At 45.0% G+C, this 23,619-nt stretch overlaps 1 protein-coding gene across 4 annotated transcripts in view; it reads right to left on the bottom strand.

Annotated features, from left to right (window-relative positions):
• Positions 1-939: 939 nt before the first annotated feature.
• The window catches only part of LOC144805954 (uncharacterized), a 53,865-nt gene continuing 31,185 nt past the window's right edge, over positions 940-23,619 (bottom strand). For 2 of the 4 annotated variants that reach the window (XM_078672415.1, XM_078672416.1), the window contains one exon: positions 940-15,347. In XM_078672415.1, coding sequence (XP_078528541.1) covers positions 3,526-5,160 — 1,635 coding nt within the window. In that variant the 5' untranslated portion in view covers positions 5,161-15,347 and the 3' untranslated portion in view covers positions 940-3,525. The remainder of the gene's footprint in view (positions 15,348-23,619) is intronic. The other 2 variants (XM_078672417.1, XM_078672418.1) reach the window with 2 other exon arrangements.

Here is a 23,619-nt window from a genome sequence, read left to right as displayed (position 1 = left end):
TATATAAGAGTTGGCCTCTCCAGGGTAGGTAGGAACTATTCGATAACCCAGAGAGCATATGTAAGAGGGACCTTTCTCTGGTCAAAGAGTGTTTTTTAAGAATGAGCCGCTGTGATAGCGAGGGAAATAAGATGTGTAAGCCTAGTGTGTGTAAGTACAACATGTTAAAAACTGTACAAACTACCGAACCTTATCGTCTAGAGCTTAAAAGCATCCATGATCGTTTTCTATTGACTCGGTTTTGGCTCAACCTCTCCCATTACCTCATGGCACATCCTTGCGGCTTCCACAGAGGCCAGTGCCTCATGCCCTGTGGCTGCAACGGTGAGTCTCCTCAGGACATGATGCACTTTACAATGTTTTGTAGTTTTTATTCTGTCACTAGAAAGTTATTTATTATTCCCATTCTCAAGACAGCAGGTTTTAGGAGGGTGAGACCAGCTCTTATCTTTTTACAACTCCTCTCTAATGACACTGTTTTGCATACGCTTAACTTTTTACGGTTCGCTGCTAGACTCAGGTCAAGCTGCGATTAACTAATGTATTGTAATTCATGAATTTTTATCTTGTGTTTTGATTAACTTGGACATATTATATATGTCAATCTGTAACTTGGAAGATGCTTTATCATTTTATGTATGACTTTTATTGTTTTCATTTTATAAAACCGAATAGAGTTTGTTGATAATAATCACTAGGGGATTCATTAAGAGGGTAGCATGGTATCCCTCACAATAACTCCAGGAGTCACAGTCCACACAATGTACATGTTTGGTTCCCCTTACTTCCAACCTTACATGTACCCCCGATCACCTGCCCAAACCTCTCCCTGATGATGCCAATGTGGTCCACCGTCATCCCGCAGACCATATTTTTTGGCCCCTTTGAAACTGCCCATACAATAAAACTGCTGCAGTTGTAAATACATATCAACTACCATTTGTTGTGTTTGAAACATTTTATTGAATAATAAAACCTAATAAACATGAGCTGATTATTAAAGCAAAACAGAACATCAGTTGCCATACACATAAGAGACAAAAGTAGTACATAAAAATCAACAAACTGTATCACAGCAAAGTTATGTAGACACAATTCCTAATTTCGGGCAATCTTTAAAGTTCAACAATAGAAACGTTCATAAAGAACAGGAAAGGAAACAAAGAAGGTGGGATACAGTGGTTTCATTAATGTAATGCTTCCTCCATATAGGAAAACAAATACTAATTATTTTGCTTAAGCAATAAATTCCTCACATTAAAATACTAAGAAATATATTGAACAATGAACATTTCATATGTAATTAGAATTCAATTTGAATATTTTAACCTCCTCGGCATTATTTGACTCATGATTACAACCTGAATGCTTTCTGGAAAGGAACCGCCTCATGGGGTTAAAAATCACATCTTTTCCAACAATAGAATTCAAATGATAAACCTGAATTTCAATTCAATTTATTGATTTAGGCCATTTTGGAGATCAACAATTTGAAATATATACAAAATCCATACACTTTTGTAAAATTGTCTCCTAAACTTGAATTCCATCCACTTTTTGATTAAACACTTCCCATTCCAGCAAGCATCACAAGACCACTTGTTGTTATCTTCCCAATTAGTGATAATTTTTCAGCTGGCAACAACAATAAATATGTTTAGAATGTTACCTCCGAAAGCAAAAACATGCCATTTCTGAATCATGGTGCACAATAAAATGTAGGAACAGAAGGACATCTTTTGGTGTTGCATTCATTAGGGTTTGACCAGGCTTGAAACTAGAATTCCTGATTTTTTGGACATTTCAATGTCATATTTTTGAAAAACCCAGCACAAGGTCCGCGAAAAATAGATGATGACTGAATTGTACTTAGAAAAAATGTGCTGATAAGTGAATGAATGAATGAATGAATAAAATATTTAATAGAGCGCACTGCGGCCAAGCGGCTTCCTGGCGCTGGGGACCTGATCAGAACTCAGCAGAGGAGACCCAGGGAGACTAGGAAGGGAATGCCAGGGAGAAAAGGAAAGTTTTGAGGGCTTTGCGGAAATGGGTATAGATGGGGATGGAACGGATGGAGAGAGGAAGACTGTTCCAGAACTGGGGGGCCAGGACTGAAAACCGGGTGCCCCCCGTTCTGGATTTACGGAAACGAGGGATATGAAGAAGAGAGAGAAAGGAAGAACGGAGAGTACGACTAGGGGCATGAGAGGAGACAAGGGAAGTGATGAACAAGGGAGCAGAGCGGGAGTGAGCTCGAAAAGCTAAGCAAGCCAATTTGAAAAAGGATCTGAAACGGACAGGAAGCCAGTGAAGGGACTTGAGGGCCGGGGTGATGTGAGAAGATTTAGGAAGGGAAAGGATGAGGCGAGCAGCTTGGTTTTGGACGGCCTGTAAACGACGGGATTCGTAGGCAGGTATGCCCACGTACAGGCCATTACCATAGTCAAGGCGGGAGGTAACAAGGGCCATGACTATGGTTTTGAGTGCATCGGTGGAAAAGAAACGTGAGATTTTCCGAATTAAACGAAGAGACAGGAAACAGGAGGACACGACGGAGCTGATCTGACTGTGCATGGATAAGTCATGACTGACTTTAATACCAAGAGTGCGAACAGAGGAGACGGGCACAGGGGGGGGGGCAAAAGAAAGGGGCCAGTGTGCAGGAGACCAAGGGTTGGAGGGACCACCAGTGAGGACAAGTTCCGTCTTGTCTGGATTGAGCATCAAGTGATTGGCGCTCATCCAGTCAGAAATAAAAACTAAAGTGGAACAAAGCTTGGGGAGAGAATCAGGGGTAGGAGAAAGATCGAAAACGAGCTGGAGGTCATCTGCGTAGTTGTACACAGAGACCCCCAGCTCAAGAAGAGAGGTGATGAGGGGATGGATATAAAGATTGAAAAGAAGGGGGGACAGAGAGGAGCCTTGGGGAACACCACAAGTGACTGAGCGGGAAGGGGCAGAGAAACCGGGGAGATGAACTGCCTGGGACCTATCCCGAAGGAAGGATGCAAGCCAGGAGAAGGCCGCGCCCCGGATGCCCGCTGCGCTGGCACGGTCGAGAAGAATGGAGTGGTCAACCGTGTCAAACGCAGCGGACAGATCGAGAAGGACCAGAGCTTGGGGGAGGTTAGAATCGGCCTTTCCCTTGAGCTCATCCAGAACTGCGAGGACCACCATCTCCGTGGAGTGGCCCGGGCGAAATCCCGCCTGATGGGATGCAAGTAGGCCGTTCTCCTCTATGTAAGTGGAGAGGCAGAAGGTGACATAGGCTTCAAGGATCTTACCGAGGTAGGGAAGAAGAGAAATGGGACGGAATTTAGAGGGGAGGGAGGGATCCAGACCGTTTTTTTTTTAGAATAGGGAGGACTATAGCGGATTTAAAGAGAGAAAGGACAGAACCAAGAGCCAAAGAGGAGTTAAGAAGAGCAAGAGGGGGGGCAGGACAGTTGGTGAAAAGAGTTTTAAGAATGCGTGCTGGTGCGCAGTCCGCTGGAGAGCCAGACTTGACCTTGATCAAAAGTTTTAGAAATAGATCAGTGGAGATGGGGGGAAACGAACGAGGGAGGAAGAGGGAGGGGGGGAGGGACGGGTGGGACAGGGTTGAGGCGCAGTAGGGATGTTAGCCTTAATCCTCACTATCTTGTCGATAAAAAAGTCATTAAGTGAGGAACAGAGGGACTGTGAGGGGACCAAGCTAGGAGTGGAGCGATCAGAGGTGGCAAGGTTGTGAACCAAAGAAAAAAATTTGCGAGATTTGTTGGCCGAGAGAGCTACTCTCTCAGTGAAATATGCGGTTTTGGCCACTAGGATCGCTTTTTTATATTCAATGAGGCGTGATTTGTATTTGGCACGCAGAGAGGGACAGTAGTTCCGTCTCCAATGGCGTTCCGACCGCCTGAGGTCGAGTTTGAGTGTTGTAAGCTCTGGAGAGAACCATTTGTGCGCGTCATAAGGGCGGACCGCCTTGATCTTTCTGAGCGGGGCGACTAGATCGCACGAGGAAGAAAGCCATGTGCCAATGGCGTTGACCTGGGATTCAAGGGGAAGATTGGTAAGGTGAGGAGCAGAGGAAACCAAACTGAGCGAAAGGGAGTCAAGGTCGGTCCGGTTCCAATTGCGGGCTAGAGTGTTTTTCGGAAGGGGGGGCTTGTCGACCGCTCCCAGGTGGATAGAGAAAGAGATGATAAAATGATCCGACCAGACACATGGGGATATGGAAGGAAAGGAAACAATAGGGCGTGAGGACCAGATTTGATCCAGGGTATGACCCTGGACGTGGGTGGGGACTGATACATAGGGTGTGAGGTTTAAGCATTGGAGAGTGACAGAGAAATCTTTCAAGGGAAGGTCTTCCCTAGGGTCGCCCGGCCAATAATTAAAGTCGCCGAGCAGAAGGACGGAGGAGTTGTTGACAACAAGAGTGGCCAAAAGGTCCTGAAGGGAAGCTACAAAGGAAGGCATGGATTGAGGGGGACGGTACACAAGGACAACAGTGAGGGGAGCAGAAAGGTTGAGAGAACGGGCCACCAGGTAGTCCACGTTAAGTATGGAGGGGTGATTAAGAAGTTGAAATTTGAGGGTCGACCTAATGATCATCGTCACACCTCCCCCGACCTTGCCGTCCGGACGATCAGCTCGGAGGGCATAATAGGTATCGGGAAGAATGGCTAGAAGGTCGGGGAGAGAATCAGTGGTGAACCAAGTTTCGGTCAGAAAAAGGAAATCAGGAGAATCAGTAGTCAAAAGGTTGAAAAGTGCCGTCTGATGTTTGACAGCAGAGCGGGTGTTAAGCAAATACGCGGAAGCTACCGTAGGGGCAGGGGCAAGAGAGGGACAGGGGACATGAAGAGGGTCGACAGAGGGAGTAGTGGGACTGGGAAAGACCGGGGTAGGGTAAGGAGGGGGATGGACAAGAATACCAAATGTATTAAGATGCCGCAGAAGTGAGGGTGAAGGTGAGGAGACAGCAGTAATAGCTGTGAGTTGGGCTGGGGTATACACCAAAGAGGGGGCAGAGTGCATGGCCCCTAGTCCCGGCCCGTCGCGGACGGGCGCAGATGGGCTTAACTTAGGCGCAACTTCGGCGCGCCTTCGTCGCGCCCGCTGCACTCGTCCGCTGCGCGGCCGGGACTGAGTGACCATTAAGTAGGGACACATGGGGAGGAGAATGAGGGGGCGTGGCGATGGGGGAGGGGCCAAAGAACTGCAGCGCCGAGCCCAGACCCGCTCAAGATGGTGGAGCCGCCCGTCCCACTCCAAGAGTCAGGCAGGGAGGGGGCGATCAGCGGAGGCAGTCTGGGTCGCGTGCAGGACAGGGGGCAGCCAGGAAGGATCAGAGCACTAGGTCCGGAGCGCTGGAAGAACTGTGCAGGTAGGTGGGTTTAAAATTTTACAAGTCAAGTCTTTAAAAACACTGTTGCTCCCGGAGACGCCTCGGGAGATCTGAAGATGATGCAGGATAGGCGCGCGAACAGCTGACCGCCTAAAGTACTTTGTCGAGGGGGGAGGGGCCAAAGAACTGCAGCGCCGAGCCCAGACCCGCCCAAGATGGTGGAGCCGCCCGTCCCACTCCAAGAGTCAGGCAGGGAGGGGGCGATCAGCGGAGGCGGTCTGGGTCGCGTGCAGGACAGGGGGCAGCCAGGAAGGATCAGAGCGCTAGGTCCGGAGCGCTGGAAGAACTGTGCAGGTAGGTGGGTTTAAAACTATTGATGTAAAATACATTGGTCAGGCAATGCTTGTGGATCTAATCTATTCAGATTTTAACTCCATAGTTTATTCAATAAATTGACTGAGCATAATACTTGAAGGTCCATCTCTCAGATCAGTTCTATTACAGTTTTAGTTGCGATAACACTAATAGAGATCATTGATAAATAGATTTTAAAAGCCATGGGTGGAATTGATCCTTGGTCTAAATCTAGATTATTGTCCGCAATGGAAACCAGTACAAACAGATCAAATCTAAAATCATTGAATATGTTTATTATAGTGGTTTAGAGTAAACCCAGAAGACACACATTGTTCCTGAAACTCAGAAAATGTATCTAAAGATTATGATTACATCCAATTTTATGTCCAGAGACTGCATTAGCTGCTTTCCTGTTTAAGTGACAACATTTGCAAATATATTTTACAAAACATTAACGGTGGATGTCAGAAATTCTGTCTATAAGCATTGTGTAAGAGTTATATGTGATGGTTTTTATTTGATCTGAAGCAACACTAACACTAAATAGGTACATGCACCGGTTATCATTCAACTAACAATATTAGCAAACTTAATTTGGAGGGAATTGAGAAGAATTGCCCCATGTTTTATTGTTAAGAAAATCTACTGGTTCAGTAATTCACTGAGTTTGCAAATGCTAAACCCCTTTTTGAAATGTACTAAGCCCATTTAACAATTCAGAATTTGGAAGGGGAATGTTAATAGTTTCCCTTCTGAATATTTAACACATCGTTAGGGTATGTATTGAGCTTTGAAACCATGTGTGGGCTGAAAAACAGTAACAGGAGGTAGTAACCCAAGGGGACATTTGTGAATCTGAAAGTAAAATGGGGTGCATTAAAAATGCCTTTATTTAAAAGCAATCACAGACAAAGTAGTGTGCTGACTCCACAAGCAACCACTTTTTACCAAATGGATTATTAGTACATGAACCTCAGTATTTCCTATATTGTTGAAATTTCGTACCTAATATTTTTGTAATGTGTAAATATTTGTTCCTGTTAGTTCAGAATTTCAATATTGTCATGAAATGTACCTATTCTTTTTGTCAAACATATTGAAATATCTTTATCCCAATTTTGGGGCATTCTAAAAAGTGTTTTCACTCTCTAACTTGAAGCTTCCTAAGAAAAATACTGACGCCAGTTCCTGGTTTCTCCTAGATCATTTAGCTTTCTCACTAAAACAAGCGCAATATATTAATTTGAGAGAGGTGATTATTGTAGTCATACGCACTGGGGTTAGTTTAGAAAAGACCAATTCCTTAATCTTTCGAAATAATACTTGGAAAAGTTTATGTTCAATAATTTCAGATAACTTACTGATAAAGATATCAGATAAAGATCCACAAATTTCTTATACCTTGTGGTATCAAAAATATGCTAGAATTAACATTCTAGTTATATTTGCGATGATCAACTTTCTGTTATTTTAACACATTTTGTCAGTGCACAGAGTATTTTCTCTACATAGATCACATTTCATGCAATGGTCTGTGCTTGAACGTACAATGAAGGGGTAAAAGTGCATTTCTACCACAATCAAGAAACCCTTGGGTCTCTGAGGATTACTGTTGCAAATGAAGACCTAGCTAAGATGAAATATCCCTTTAAAAGGACGATTTCCCTCACCCACCATAGTTGGCATGCTTCCTTATTGGGAATCTCCTTGCACCATGAAACAACCCCCTCACTGAGAGGGAGGAGTTCAGGCATGTTTTGTTATAGAGAAAGGTATACTAAATACCACAATAATGAGCTCAGGGTAGTGGGGGCAGCAGAGTGAAAGTTAAAACTTGCTAAAGGGTATGTGGTTTCCATTATTTGTACACCCCTGGGCCAGGATTAAAAATAGGACACTGTGGGAGAAATATATATGCACTGTTAGAGTCAATAAGAGGTCAACATGTTCAACATGTTCAGCCATTTAACCCTCCAAAGAGGTGTTTGCAGCATTCTTCAGGACTTAATCAAAAGTTCTGCCGCTCAATGTACTCAATCAATAACAAGCATTGTCATAGCTAATAGGTCTCGCCTTTGGGACCTTATAAGTGTTTAGCCATGCATATTCAGTAAAAATGTGAAATAATTACTATAAAAAAAAGAAGACTATAAACTAACTAAGCTAGACGTGACTTTATAACTGGTTAATCAAACGTTTCTGGAGGTTTAGTATATATAAACAACTCCTTTTTTCTATGATGTGTCATATAAAGCTGATGCTTTAAATTTTGGTAAGAGTACACAACGTCAAAAAATTCAATACTGCTTTTATATTAATATAGCTTTGAAAGCTTTAAGTGAAAGACAATTCTAAGTGGCATTTGGTTATGAGTAGGCGCTAATGACTATTTCCGGATGAAATGTAATTAGCATTTTTTGTATAAGATGTGTTAAAGGTATGGGTAGGGAAAATGGCTATTTTGGCCAAAGGCTGCCCTTTCTATATGCATGCTAGTTTTAATTTGTCACAGTTCGAACAGAGGCCTGAGGGGCCCACAGAACAATGATTATTGCTGTTTTATGCAGTCCAAATAAACGGCAGAGGTCACATTTCCTTTCTTGCCTCGGGCCCAGGACACACTGGCTAGGCCACTGGTTAAGGATGCAGTGGGGAAGAAGTGGCGAGACAGGTTGATTATCTAAACAGCTCGACGATGACTTCATGCCTGGGTATTAAAGTATTCATTACAATTAAAGACTTAAGCAGGAATAGATATCATAATATAGGAAGGCCTATGTACAAATGCAGCTCGATTAGCGGCTGCCTTTTAACTTCTCACTTATCACCTCTCCTAATTTACAGTTTTATATTAGATGCAGACATAAATTGTGACCTATGAATATGTTTATCTATCTTTAGGTTCAAATGACCCATCTTTTCCATATGCAAGTATCAGACAGGTCGGAAACGCCTAATGGCTTTAAACTTGATAAAGCCACATTAATCACTGGTCTTGAAATACAAATGGCAGCAATAGGCACGCAGAGGTGTATTCTACGTAATCTCATTATGTTCAGGGTACGGGAGAGTATTTAGGGCATAAAGCACTTTGACAAAAACATTTCTGCCACCATAGAAATTCAATCTTCCTTGTCCTACCCTAGTATACAAGTAGTACCACATTCTTTGTATACCTGAATTAAATAGGCACACAAAATAGTACCGTATTTAAAGGCCCAGTTCAGAATTACATGGAAGGTGCACTGTCCCAGACTACACAACTGTGCAGTTTTCAGTGGGTGCTATCATCCCACACAGGGGCGAGCACACCAGATTATGCTGGAAAAAACATGTGGTGCCCCAACGTAGGCGCAGTTGTAAACCACCAGTCTGCTTACATAGTAAAGCGTCTGGCAGCTATTAAGTGAGGTGGCACGTTTCCCCTGCAGGTGGTTGGGGTCTGTCACCATCCTGTCAGGTGGGGGGTATACAATCAATGCGCCTCTTGACTGCTTGTTTGCCTTTTTGCCCGTGTCAATAATACAGTGCAGTCCTTGGAGGAGGAGTCAATTTGTATTCATGAAAGACACTTGTGTTTCTCAGATGTGTAATCCCCAGATGATGCCTGAACTGTTCCCCAATGGGCTATTTGTACATCGTATTGAATTGTATGGTCTAATGAGGACTGTTAATAATAATAAAAAATATTTAGTGAGTGTTTATTGCCCTCTATGTCACTCTACTTCTAAGCACCTAATACAGCTGGTACAGTGCTTACTGTCATCTGATCACTTACATTATGCTTATTATGCTTAATATAAATAGTGCACAATTTTGGCGTTTGTGTCTGCCTACAACGTGGACCTGATACAAATAGCAGTACCTACAAGGTGGATGGTACAATTCAACAAGAGTCTAAGATACTCCAGCACAGATGACTTTGCATCAACATTACGGGGCATCAGTCTTGATGGCAAGCCAACTTAAAACTTATCAGTATTGTATACATTATTATCAGAGACTATACTTGCCTCTTGGATACAACTTTACAACGGAATTTTATTAATTTTTGTACAGTTGTGTGTATACAATAAAACAACCTCCCCACCATAATTGATCTGGCTATTCATCTTGTTGGGATCTGGAGTAGCATGCTACTCGCCTAAAAGCACTTCAACACTTCATCAGGGGTAGCAAGCGCTATATAAATGCAAAACCTTCCCTCTTCTATCCCCCCACAATCTTTTTTAACCCAACTAACAGACCAACATGTCCAGCTCTCATATACATTTTATATTTCCCTATACTAATTCACCACTAATCATTTTTGGATCCTAGAGTAGTGTGCTACTCGTCGAAAAAGCGCTTCAAAGTTCGTATGGGGTAGTAAGTGTTATGTAAATCTAAATACATTACAATTACAGTTTACATCGGGCTGCACTAACACGAGGATAGAAGTAGAGTGGGGATTAGAGTTTATCTGCCCAGAACAAAGCATACTACAGAAAGTGTGGGAACAGTCTATATGTTGTGCACCTGGCAGAGAAAAACACAGCAGAGGTGGGAAGAAGGTAGGTCATCTGATGGTCAGACCTATGTGGAAAGAGGCAATCACTTTGGGCAGAAAAGAGGGCTTACACGGAGGACTACTTTGTTCGGATGGACAGCAAGAAAGGCAGGTCTGGAAGATAAGCCTGAAGCTCACTCATCCTGCAAGCAGAGGTGATGGCAAGCAAAAAACTAGTCTTCTAAGGAGGCAAAGAGGATAATTATGTAGGCGCTCAAAGGAGCACACATAAGATAAGTGAGGTCAACTCCCACTAGGGCATTACGAAAGGAGAAGGAGGAAAGAGATGAGTAATGCACTTCAGAAATCTGTTAACAATAGGATCGAAGGCCATGCTCAAGAGCTCGGGGTACCAGACTTGGAACTGATCGCGTTTGATCTTCTTCAGCAATCTTGGCAGAAGTGGTACAGGAGGCCGCAACTCCACTCACAACGAAAAGGGTCGCCGAGCGAGAGCTGCTTTGGAAACTTTAACACGCAGAACTGCTGACATTGAGCGTTCTCTTCGGTGGCGAATAGATCAAATCAAGGCTCTCCCCACTACTGAAAGAGACCTAGCATGACCTTCGAGTGAAGATGCCATTTGTGATCCATCATGCACCAGCGGCGGAGTTTGACCGCCCTGGCGTTCAGGGAACATGCCAGGTGTTGAACCACCAGAGATATGCCCTGATGTTCCAGCCATGTCCAAAGGCGAAGAGCCTCTTGAAATACGGTCCACAACCCCACCCTGCCCTGTTTGTTGCAGTATCACATGGCGGTGGTGTTGTCCATGAACACCTGCACCACTCTTCGTTTGACAGAAAGAAGGAATGCCTTCAGTGCAAGACAAATCGCCCGGAGCTCCAGAGGGTTGATGTGGTGCCTGGACTCCGCCAGAGACCAGAGGTCTTTGATCTCCACCATTCCCATATGGCTGCCCCAACCCAGGAGTGACGCATCCGTCACTACTGTGAACTCAGGTTGGGGGAGGGAGAAGGATCTGCTGTTGACCCAATCCTGGTTCGTAAACCACCATTGCAACTGACTTGCAGTCCCCTCCGAAATCTGAACGTCATCGGAAAGATTCCCCTGGTGCTGCTCCCACTGGAACTTCAGGTCCCACTGCAGAGCACGTATATGCCATCTGGCATGATGCAGCAGCAGGATGCAGGAGGCACGAACACCGGGATGGAGGCTGAAACATCGGTATCATAGCCCCAATATCCTGGACTTGCTGCTAGGGAGGATAGACCCAAAACTGTGCTGTGTCCAGAACCGATCCGATGAAAAGGAGCTTATCGGATGGAATCAGGTGCGACTTCAGCACGTTAACTGAGAACCCCAGCAAATGCAGGAAGCCCGTCGTAGTCTGGAGGTGGGGGCCTTCAACAGCCAGTCGTCAAGATAGGGGAAGACTGGAACCCCCTGATCTGCGCAGATGAGCTGCGACCACCGCCATCACTTTCGTGAACACCCGGGGGAGGGGGGGCTGGTAAGGTCAAAGGGGAGCGTGGTAAACTGAAAATGCATGTGGCCTACCGTGAACCGTAGGTAATGCCGGTGGGCAGGCAAGACGGGGATGTGAATGTAAGTGTCCTGCAAGTCCAACGCTACCATCAAATCTCCAGGTTCGAAGGCAGACAAGACCTGAGCCAAGGTTAACAACTTGAACTTCTCCTTTCGGAGAAAGCGGTTGATGTCCCTGAGGACTAAGCTAGGATGCAGGCCTTTGTCCTTCTTGGGTACCAAGAAGTAGTGGGAGTAGCAACCCCGACCTACTTCTGGCACAAGGACGCGTTTGACAAAGAGATCCATAGCTTCCTGGAAGAGAAGGGCCAAATGATCCTCCGACATGGGATGAAATCACCACAAACTGCATGACCCTTACGCACTCCGCTGCTTGCGGAACTCCGCGTTGACCGCCAGAGTTTTTTAGTCACTTTGCGGAGTTCCTCACTGAGGAACTCCGCATAGGCTGAATCTTATCATGAAAAAATAGATATCAGTCATATGTTAAGAAACAAGGGTGTGTAGAAACCTTTTGGGTGGAGTAAAATTTAAGACATTATTATTGTGATTTTTTGGGCAATTAGTTGATTTTTGCAAGCACTAACACTTCTCTGTGTAAAGTAAAGACCTTGAGAGTTTTGTAACTTTCAGATACTCAAATTGTGGATTCTGTTGCAATTAAAAATATTTCCAGGCCTGAAATTTCTTTGGAGGTTGCATGCGGGCAGCCTAAGTTATCCTGCAAGAGTTTCTTGATGAATTCTATTGCAACTACAATATGTGCTCTCTCATGTAAAGTCAGGTTGTGAGAAGCTTTTCTGCAACTCAAGCTACGCCTTACTTTTCACCTGGTGTGGATGTATTTCTCATATTTAGTGATATCTCCTTTCTGAGTATAACGGTTCTGGCTTTCCCCTCCTGTATATGGCTTTAGTCCAGTGTGAATTCCCTCATGTGAAATGACATTGTATTCAAGACTAAACCTTATCTGACATTTGAGCATTTTTAAATATTTTTTATTTATATTTTTTTACATTCAGAACACACATAAGGCTTTTTTCCCCCGTGTGAGTTCGCTCATGTCAAGTGAGAAGTAATTTGTACCCAAAACTTTGCTTGCATTTCGAGCACTCATAAGGTTTTTCCCAGAGTGGGATCTCTCATGAAGCATAACACTGTCTTTCAGATTCAACCTTTTTTGGCATAAGGATTTTCTCTAGTGTGGAGTTTCTCGTGGTGAGATAGCGTTTTTTTCTGCAGCTTTTCTGCCATTCAGAGCACTCATCAGTATGGAGTCGCTTATGGTTAGTGAGGCTGTGCCTATCAAATAGGAATTTCTGGCATTCACAGAAATTGGTAATGTTTTCCCCCTGTGTGCGTCTGCTCATGTAGAGTGAGATTGAGTTTAAAATGTATGCTTTTCTGGCATTCGGAGAACTGATTATTTTGATGGTGTGTTTTCTTGTGGCACTTGTAACCATCTCTACCTCTGAATCTTTTCTGACATTTAGAGCACTGATCATTTTATTCACCAGTGTGGATTCTCATATGTTCAGTGAGATGAGATTTTTGTCTGAAACATTTTTGGCATTCGGAGCACTGATAAGGTTTTTCCCCAGTGTGGGTTCTTATATGCTTAGTGAGACGGCTTTTTACACTAAAACATACCTGGCATTCGGAGCACTGATAAGGTTTTTCCCCAGTGTGGATTCTTATATGCTCAGTGAGACTGCTTTTTTGACTGAAACATATCTGGCATTCAGGGCACTGATAAGGTTTTACCCCAGTGTGGATTCTTATATGCTGAGTGAGATGGCTTATTTGACTGAAACATATCTGGCATTCAGGGCACTGATAAGGTTTTTCCCCAGTGTGGATTCTTATATGCTGAGTGAGATGGCTTTTTTCACTGAAACATTTGTCGCATTCAGTGCACCGATAACGTTTTACCCAAGTGTGGGTCCGTGTATGTTTAGTGAGTCTCATTTTGTCACTGAAACATCTCTGGCATTCAGAGCACTGATAAGGTTTTTCCCCAGTGTGGAATCTCACATGTGCAGTTAGAAGTGATTTAAGTTTGAAATGTTTTGGGCATTCAGAGCACTGGTAAGGTTTTTCCCCAGAGTGGATTCTCATATGTTCAGTGAGATGAGATTTTTGGTTGAAATTTTTTGGGCATTCAGAGCACTGATAACGTTTTTCCCCAGAGTGGGTTAATTCATGTCGATATAGACTCAGTTTGATACTAAACCTTTTCTGACATTCAGAGCACTGATAAGGTTTTTCCCCAGTGTGGATTCTCATATGCTCAGTGAGATAAGATTTACGGCTGAAACTTTTTTGGCATACTTTGCACTGAGAGTGGTTTTCCCCTGTGTGCATTCTGTCAAATTCGGTGAGATAAGATTTATGGCTGTATCTTGGTAACTTTTTTCCCTAACTTCGGTTATTTTGCCTCGATTTTAGAGTCGGGCTTGTTTAGATAATGTTCAGCACTTATCTCTAAAAGAAATTGTGTGTAATCTTCTCAACACTTGAATTGAGCAAAAAATGTCGTGAAGCAGTCCTGTAACACCTGTTGAAATTTTTCTAACAGATAATAGTCTTTAAGTAATAGCCTCTCCGGCATCAACTTAATTTGTGACTGAAGTTTTTCTCAAATCTATTTGTATAGGTTCTTAGCAATGCAGTAATAAGGTGTTAGTCTGATATTTAATGATTAAACTGATAAGTACCTTTTTGCACTGGTATAATGGCAGTAACTGAGGGCGTTAGAGCGTGCAGAGTACTATTGTGGATGATTAGTCGCAGAACATCAGTTCCTTCTATCCTTTCTATGTTTGGGGTAAGGTTAAGGTTTGTAGTTCTGAGGATGAGTATTTATTTACATTAGATATAGCGCAACGGTGCTCCTTTAATCCATTTTTATATTTAACAGTTTTACATATCATTCCTGCACAACAGATAATGTTGAGGCGATTTACATAGAATTACAGAACAGTACACAATAAAAAGGAAACAATCTGAGATGGTCATTAACACAATAAAGTGGTGAATTCTTAAGGTTTTCGCCAGAGTGAGCAGAGTGGGTCGAGGTCCCGAGGCAGATAGTCTCAAACTTGCGTAACTGGTTAAAAACGGTTGTTGAACAAAGGTGTTTTTCCAATCTTTTGGTTGTTAACGTGTCAGCTTCGGAGTCTTCTTTCAGCGTCTTTTCTTTGATGGTATCCAGAAGAAACCTTTTATTGTAACTTTCTTTTATGCAGTGTGTGCTTCCTCTCTAGAATTACAAGATGCTTTAGATGAACGTTATTCTGTCATGCTGAGGCAATTTGTCTTTCTGATAATATTTCAGATAAGGATGCTGAAGCGGTCTTTCTACATTATTTCTGATGCTGTGTTCACAGATATGACTTTGCTCTGGGTTAATGAAATGCAAAATTAGAGACTTCACTTACAGGTATAGTACTTTCCTCGCCACACTTAGATTTTTGGAAATTGTTTAAACGTAGAATGCTGGATGTCCTTCAGTTTTTCAAAATAATCCTTCTCATGCCACTGACATTCAGTTGCTTAGTTCTAAATCTTGCTTTCTTCGTCCGTAATTTCAATCACCTATAGTATTAAAATTAAATAGTTAATACATGTACATTTCCAAAAATATAATTTACAAGCCAAATCAATGCAGAATTTTGAAAATGTTGAGCTGTTTTTCAGACAGTGCAGAGTGTAGAATGGTAGCATGAGAGTACTTGGATGTTGGAGTGAGGTTTTGTAGAATTTTCAACATTTTATTAAGCTCACAAAGGATACATGTACCCTATGGAGTTGCAACATAGAATCCCAAAGGCAGATATGAAAGTCATATGGACTGGCACCAAACAGATATTAAAAACATATACACTATTAATTAATTTGTAATGCAGATTTCTGGGAAGGGAATGACTCCTCCACGGGCAACAGGCGTTTTCCCCTGCCCTGAGTTACCACCTACTTGTATCTGGTTTCCTGACTTTTGAGTTTTGGCCCCTGCCTCAAGCAAATCTATTGGGCGTTGTGAGGATTATGCCTAGACCTATCCCTCAACTATGGTCCAGAGTGTGAATCAAGGGCAATGAAATTAAGGCGTACTTTCATGTGTTCATTTTATTCCACCTGATCATTAGTTGTTAGGTTTTTCTGCACCTGGATTTACTGGGTGCAGAAAACCAGGACACAATCTTTTTCCAGACAGAAACCTTAGACTGAAAAGACGCATAAGACTCTGGGTGCAGCAGAAGCAGCCAAGACATATGCTGTTTTTTTTTCACTAACTGGGGGAAACACACAATTCTTCCCTCTGTTGGTGTTCACAGTTGTTGTCGGCCTGTGATTCGGTGTTGAGTGCAGAGCGTATCGATTAGAGCCGAGGAGGATTTGACGAGCAAGCGGATCGGAGTCTGGGGCGACTGCCAGGGTTTGTTTTGTGACCGGTTCCCGCTTCACCCGTGTCTTGTTATACGGGCGCTTTAAGTTCTACGGATCTGCGATGGAGGCAGGAACGGCCGCTGCCAGCACCGTGGTGCTAAGGCGCTGCTAGTGCTGCTCGTGCGGCGGCTGCTGCAGAGCACAGAGGAGCCTTGGCCTGCCACCTGATATATGTCAAAAATGTGTTGATTATTTGTTTTTTTTCCACAGTCCACAGGCAAAAATTACATCATCACTTGGTCCCATGCAGGGGATCAGAAAGCCTCAACAGAATTATAACAGGTGGACAAAGTGCATTGATCAATGTAAATCAGCTCCTCCTCTTATTAGATAAGCCAAATGAAAGATACAGCTTCTAAGTGCCCCGGAGCTTAGAGAGAGAGATAAAAAAGAAAAAAAAAAGAAGATGATGCAACTTTGCTAAGCCAGCAGATAGGTCTAAAGAAAACTCAACGGCCTTCTGTAACGGTAATTTCTCCAGGTTGCTCCACCAAGGTGTTGTATGCGGAATAGCCAAAAAGCGTGGACAAACTCATCCTAATTTGGGATAAGTAATTATGAATCTAACAAGGAACAAAGAAAAAAAACTAATAAAAAACCACTTCCCGGCGTGGCTACCGGCCGAGAAAGATAGCCGCGTTCTAGCATAGCTCTGTGACTGCAGGGCACCTTCCCCGACAATCCGCACAATAATCCTGACTTCAGCAGGCGCTGCTACGGCTGTATAAAAACGGGAGATCTTCTGGTTCCCGGTGAAGCAATCCGCTACTCCAGACACCTAAAACTCAAGCGGCTACGAGACAGTGCAACCAGGGCCTAACAGCACTACGGAAGCCGGGGACTAAAGTTTCACGGCGGCCCGGCATACAGATGACCCGACAAGAACTGCTCCTAGACACAGAATAAAGGCGGCGAAAACCAAAACGGACGCGGCTGCGCGCACAGGACATCCTCGGACTACAAGGTACTGGTGACTGCTGGAGGAGGCAGAGAGGGGGCTCTGAGTGAAAACCCGACGTTACCGGGCAGGGACTGTGGACTGGGGACGCCGCAGTACGGCGGCACATCAATAAATGGGGGAAATGTCTGACCACATTTGCCTGTCGTATTGGCCTAGAATAGCAAGAGAATTAGCCGCCCGGAAAGTAGTTGCCGCCATGGTGGAAAACTTCTTTCCAATGGAATCAAGGTGTCTGCCATCTTGATCAGGAGGAGCAGATAATGGAGACGAGGGATTCCTGGCACGACGTTGTGCTGCCTGGGAGATAACCAAATCTGGCTTTGGTTGACCAATAAGACAGACTGGGAATCATCCGGGGCCTTGTACTTCATATCCAGGCGTAGCAGGACTGCAGGAATGGAAGCAGGGTTTTCATGACCTTCAAACCGTCCTGCCAGATTAAGTCAATGATCGGGATAGCCCAAACCTGTTTCCGTGGCTGATCTTTGGAATCATACAAGAAACAGTCGTATTCCTTGGTGACTCTAGGAAGTTGGAATCTCTTGGACTCCCTGTCCATTAACATGAAACCCACCTATGTCAGCTGACGGAGAGTCAACAGGAATTGGAGTGGTAGGTGACTGAGTCTGAATTTGATAATTGTCCCACTCAGTAAGGAGGGCTCTATCATCCAACTCCCCATTTTATCTGTCATCATCAGTGGTGTGTGCGTCCTCCGGGTGATGAGACATTGATGCCACCGGAGAAACCGGAGGTGGCGGCTCGATGATCAATGAAGGCAGAGGAAGATGCGTCTGTAGGACAGATCAGGCCGACTCCGAGGGAGGAAATCAGCGGGAGTAGTCATCAAGCATATGTTGCAAATTAGAGATGAGAGACATGGGCATCTGCACTGTTGGATTCTCAAGTGGTGGTTGAGTATTAGGCTCAAGGTAATAATCATATCCTTGGTCATCATCAATATCTTGGCATTTGATAAGAAGCTCCAAAGGAGTACGAGCAGCACGGAACCTGTCATCCTCTTCCGAATCCTCCTTATCAACCCCATAGTCAAAAAGCTCCACAGGAAGATTTGGAGATGGTTGAATTGGCAATAGATCCAAAGAAGAATTCCTACGTTGAAGTAGGGAAACATCCGTCGTTCCTGAAGGCGGCAAAAGTGTTGCTGAAGAGTTCAAGGGGATTAGAGACATCAAAGCTGAAGGTGGAACCAAGGATGCCGCTGACAACTCAGCGGTCGACGACGAAGTAACGTAAGGGAAGGCTTCTGTGCTGTCATTGAGGCAACCGTCGACGAGGCATCTGTTGACGAAGCAGGTAGAGCCTTGAGAGCCATCGACCGTCTCGTCGGCGAGGAGGCATCCGTCGGCGACTTACTGGAGACATACCTCTTTTTCGTCGACAACGAAGTGAGGGAGGTGGCAGACGGGCGAGGCTTCACTGACACCATGACAAACATCAACTGAGAGGACGCCGACAGCATAATCATTGTAGGTTGAGGAGAAGAGAAGGTAGAAGTCGTTGTCGTAGCAGTGGCAACGGAAGTCTTCATCGACGACGAGAGACCCATTTTTTTTAGGCAAATGTGTCTCAGGAAGAGACTTAGATGCCTGAGTTCTCTTCCAGGGGTTATCTTCTAGGGGTATCCTGATCAAAGTCATAAGCAATGAATATTCCCGCCCACGTGCGGGGACCCTGGAAATAATATAAAAATATATATGTAAATCCCATATAACTAGCTCCTCATATATGTATGCACATATATCATTTTTTCTCACACCAATGCAGCCCCAAAACTGAGGCTAAACAATGTAATTACTCATACATGTACTGAATTAGCAAGGAAATAAAAAACACATTAGGTCAAATGGCCCTTGAACTCTGTGGTTTAATGAGCAAAATACTCATAAATCATGAAAATTGCTAATAAATAGACATTGTTAGCCCATAGGCTGCATTGTAAAGCAAAAGCATAGAAAATTAAACCATTTTCAACAAATAAAACTGGCACCGTGCCTTTAAGGCAGCCATGACCCCTGGCTTCCCATCATGCCTCAGGGGTGACAGTGAGGTCAGTTGTTCTTTGCATAACCCTGAAGACAGGGCTCAACAATGAATTAGAAACACATAGTCATATCTCATTTGCCTGGGGAGGCGGCTGGGTTGCTTATGACTTTGATGAGGATACCCCTGGAAGAGAACTAGGATTACAGGGAAGTAACTTATCCTTCTCTTCCAGGGGATCCTCATCAATAGTCATAAGCACTGACTAGAATAGCAAGCCCAACCAACCACCAGCAGGCAAATGAGAAGAAACATGACCCAACCAAAACAATTGTAACAGCCAAGCTAGCTGTTAAACAGATTCCGCAAGGCCTACTTGGGTACCTGCTCTAGCGTCTGAATCTAGACAATAATGCCTGGTAAATGTATGGACGGACCTTCAGGTGGAGAAGTGTGGCTCAATGGTTAGAGCAGGCAGACCTCGATGCAGAGCTCTGGCCAGGGACCAGGGTTCGATTCCTGCCACGGCGGGTCTCGGGCTCATTAATTCCCCTGACCGGATATTCTCGCCTCAGTGCCTATTCTGATCATGGGTCCCAGGCTGCAACTCTGGGCAATAGCTTGCTTAGTCTCCACAACGGCCCCCACAACGCAAGGGATGCCTGGTCTGCAACATGGGGGTGCCCAGGAGTGGACACTTCACAGGGAAAGCTAGGAAGGGTTCCCTTGCGGTATTCGTACAAGCGCCGGGAAACCCACAGCGGGTAGCTGTGCACTATACAAGCACAAAAACATTTACATTTACATATACATTTCAGGTCGCTGCCTTACAAATCTCAGACATAGGCAAATTATTAAGAAAAGCCGCAGTAGCCGCTTTCCCTCTGGTAGAATGCGCCTTGGGAGAAAAACACCCAGGGTCTTCTCCGCCAACTGATAAGCCAGCTTAATACAAGAAACTATCCACCTTGAGATAGAACGTTTCGAGGCTGCATAACCTGGTCTGATCGACCCATAGTTGACAAATAACTAATCAGACTTACGTATAGTTTTGGACTTATCAAGGTCAAATTTCAGAACTCTTTTCAGGTCCAAAGAATGCAATGCCCTCTCAGCTGGTGTGGAGGGATTGGGAAAAAAGGTGGGTAGAGAGATGGTCTGGTTTACATGAAAATTTTACACCACCTTAGGTAGAAAAGAAGGATGTGTTCTCAACACTACCCTATTCAGACAGAGCACTGTGTAAGGCTCTTTGGCACAGAGACCTTGAATTTCGCTCACCCTGCGAGCCGACGTGATTGCTACCAAAAAAGCAGCCTTCCACAAAATATGCTGCAAAGTTGCTTTATAAATGGGTTCAAAAGGTGGACCCAACAATTTTGATAGCACCAGGTTCACCTCCCTGGGGGGTGACGGAGGTTGCACTGGGGGATAAACCTTTTCGAACTCCTGCAGAAAATCCTTCACAGCTTGCAACTGGAAGAAAAGAAGGTTGGGAAGGTGATCGCCTATAAGCTGTTATCGCAGCCAAATGCACTTTAATAGAATTAAACTTCAACCCAGCTTTAGCCAGATACAATAAGTCGTTCTGCATACACCACATATAGAAGCGCTTCCACTTGCATGCATAAGAATGTCTTGTGGAAGGACGCCGTGCCTCTTTTAATATGGACATGCAGTCTTGCAGAAGTCCTAGGTGGCCGTATTGTATGACCTCAGGAGCCATGCTGCCAAGCTCAGTGACGGAAGGTTGGGATGATGAATCCTCCCTTTCATCTTGGATAGCAGGTCGGGCCTGCATGGCAGCTTCCTTTGCGGGCTCACTGACAGATGGAGAAAGTCCGTGTACCACCATTGTCTCGGCCAATCGGGGCGATGAGGCTCATCGCTGTGTACGAGTTCGTCAGCTTGCTCCCCACCTTCGGGATCAGCGGAAGGAGTGGAAAGACGTACACAAATTCACCTGATCAGTTTATCAAAAGGGCATTCCCTTTCGACCCTGGGCGGTAGAATCTTGAGGTGAAGTCTCGGCATTTGGTGTTTTCGTCGTCCGCGAAGCGATCTATGGTGGGACGACCCCAAGACTGGAAGATGTCTTCGACAACCTTGTCGTTAAGAACCCAGTCTTCTCTGTCTTCGAAATGCCGGCTTAGAGCGTTCGCCGTCACATTCTGTTCTCCTGGGAGGTGGACTGCTGTGATTGATAGATTGCGAGCCAGGAGCCAATGCCAAATGTTTTGGGCCTCCAGCTAAAGAGCCCGTGAGCGTGTACCTCCCTGCTTGTTCAGGTAGTACATTGTGATTGTGGGGTCCGTCTGTACTAACACGGACGAGTCCTGAATCGAGGGAAGGAACGCTTTGAGGGCGAAGTGGACTGCCCTCAACTCCAGCATGTTGATGTGGTAAGTACGCTCTTTGAGGGACCACAGACCTTGCATTTGGAGATGACCCATGTGTGCTCCCCATCCTTGCAAAGATGCATCTGTGATTAACGTCTGGGCAGGAGGAGTTTGATGGAACAGAATTCCGACCTGCATATTTTTCTTCTTTGCCCACCAAGGAATGGATGCCCGTGCTGCGTCTGACAGTGTGATTTTGTCATCCCAGCATGCTGACTGTTGGTCCCACTTGTCCTCCAGATCCTGCTGAAGAGGACGTATTCGTAGTCTGGCATTCGGGACCAGGAAAATGCAGGATGCCATCGACCCTAGCAGGGAGGCAATCCTTCGCACCTTTAGGTCCTTGCTGCGAAGCACCAGTTGACACTTCTGAACTATGGAACACTGTCTCTTCTCCGAAGGAAACACTTTTCCTACCTCGGAGTCTAGCAGAGCTCCTAGGAAATGTATCTTCTGAGTAGGCTGTGAGATTGGCTTGTTGAAGTTCACATGCAGAGCCAACCGGTGGCAGAGGTCGATGCAGCTCAGAAATTGATTTCTTACACTGTCTGGGGAAGGACCTTTCAACGGCCAGTCATCCAGGTATGGGTACACGAAGACATCCCTGCGGCGTAGAGCGGCCTCTACCACTGCGACACACTTCGTGAACACTCGAGGTGCTGACTTCAACCCGAACGGGATGACTTTGAACTGGAAGTGAGAGGTCCCCAACCGGAACCGAAGCAATCTTCTGTGATTGTGAGCGATCGGCACATGAAAATATGCATCTTGTAGGTCCAGCGAACACATCCAATCTCCTCTCGTGAGATGCGGATATATTTGATGAAGCGCCAACATGCAAAACCTCTCTTTCTTGACATACAGATTGAGTGTTCTCAAGTCTAGAATGGGTCTGTATTCTGCTTTCTGGCCCTTTTTCCTGACTAGAAAATATCAAGAATACACTCCTTTCCCCCTTTAAGAGATTGGCACCCTCTCGATGGCCGACTTTTCGAGAAGGATAGCCACTTCTTTTTTCAGAAGTTTCAGCTGATGACTTGATGTTGGCATTGGAGGAACGGGTGTAGGCCGTTGTTGGAAATTAAGACAGTATCCATTCTGAAGTGTAGCTAACACCCAGCGATCTTTTGCAATGGTATGCCACTCTTCCATATGATGCGCGATGCTTCCCCTCACTGGAGTGGTTAACGGCGCTGGGGGAAGGAAGGACTAATGGCTTGGATTGGGCTTTGTTGGAATTGTTGCCCTGGCGCTGATTTCCACCACCTCTGGAATTACGCCTGCCTCTATATTGAGACTTCTGCTGCCCCTGTTGGTCCTGACCCTTCTGCCACTGAGGGGTTTGAACCCTCTGCTTGGAAGAGACTTTACTGTAGGGACGAAACCTCCTCTGAAACTCTTTTTTCTTTTCAATCCCCACAGCTTTAAGAGGGTCTAATTATGCTTTTATCCGCTGCATCTCTTCATCGGTACCTGCCCCAAACAACGATGTTCCTGAAAAAGGCAAGTTCAAGATCCGGGATTGAGCTTCTGGTTTCAATGCAGTAAGACGTAGCCAGGAAGACTTTCTTGCACACACTCCGAGGGCATAGCCATGCGCTGAGAGGGTCGCACCTTCCGCTGCAGCGCTGATGATTTGGTTGGAGACTTGGCTGCCCTCCAAGAGAATCTCCTCAAAGTCCTTTCGTCCTCTTGCGGAAGTTTCTCGATGAACCGCTGCAGAGAATCCCACAGGGACCTATCATAGCGGCCGAAAAGCGCTATCGCATTGGATACTTTCAGGAGTGAGGCTGAGGTGTTGCAGACTCTTCTTCCACATGAATCCTGCGACTTGCTCTCCCCTAACATTAGGTACTGTGGAGGAGGAAGCTACAGCATGAGATTTTTTCACCACTGCGATGATGACCGAGTCTGGTGGCCGAACGCCTCTGAGGAAGAGTGGATCCTCCTCTGGCAAGCGATATTTCTTGAGAATCCTCACTGGAGCGGCCTTTATTGTCGCTGGCGTGAGGAACACCACCATAACCGGTTCTATAATCCCCGGAACCAAGGGTAG

This window comes from Lissotriton helveticus, assembly GCF_964261635.1.
Source record: "Lissotriton helveticus chromosome 1_1 unlocalized genomic scaffold, aLisHel1.1 SUPER_1_unloc_35, whole genome shotgun sequence".
Classification (NCBI taxonomy): Eukaryota; Metazoa; Chordata; class Amphibia; order Caudata; family Salamandridae; genus Lissotriton; species Lissotriton helveticus.
Note: the sequence above shows the minus strand (reverse complement) of the source record. Positions and strands in the feature narration are given on the sequence as shown.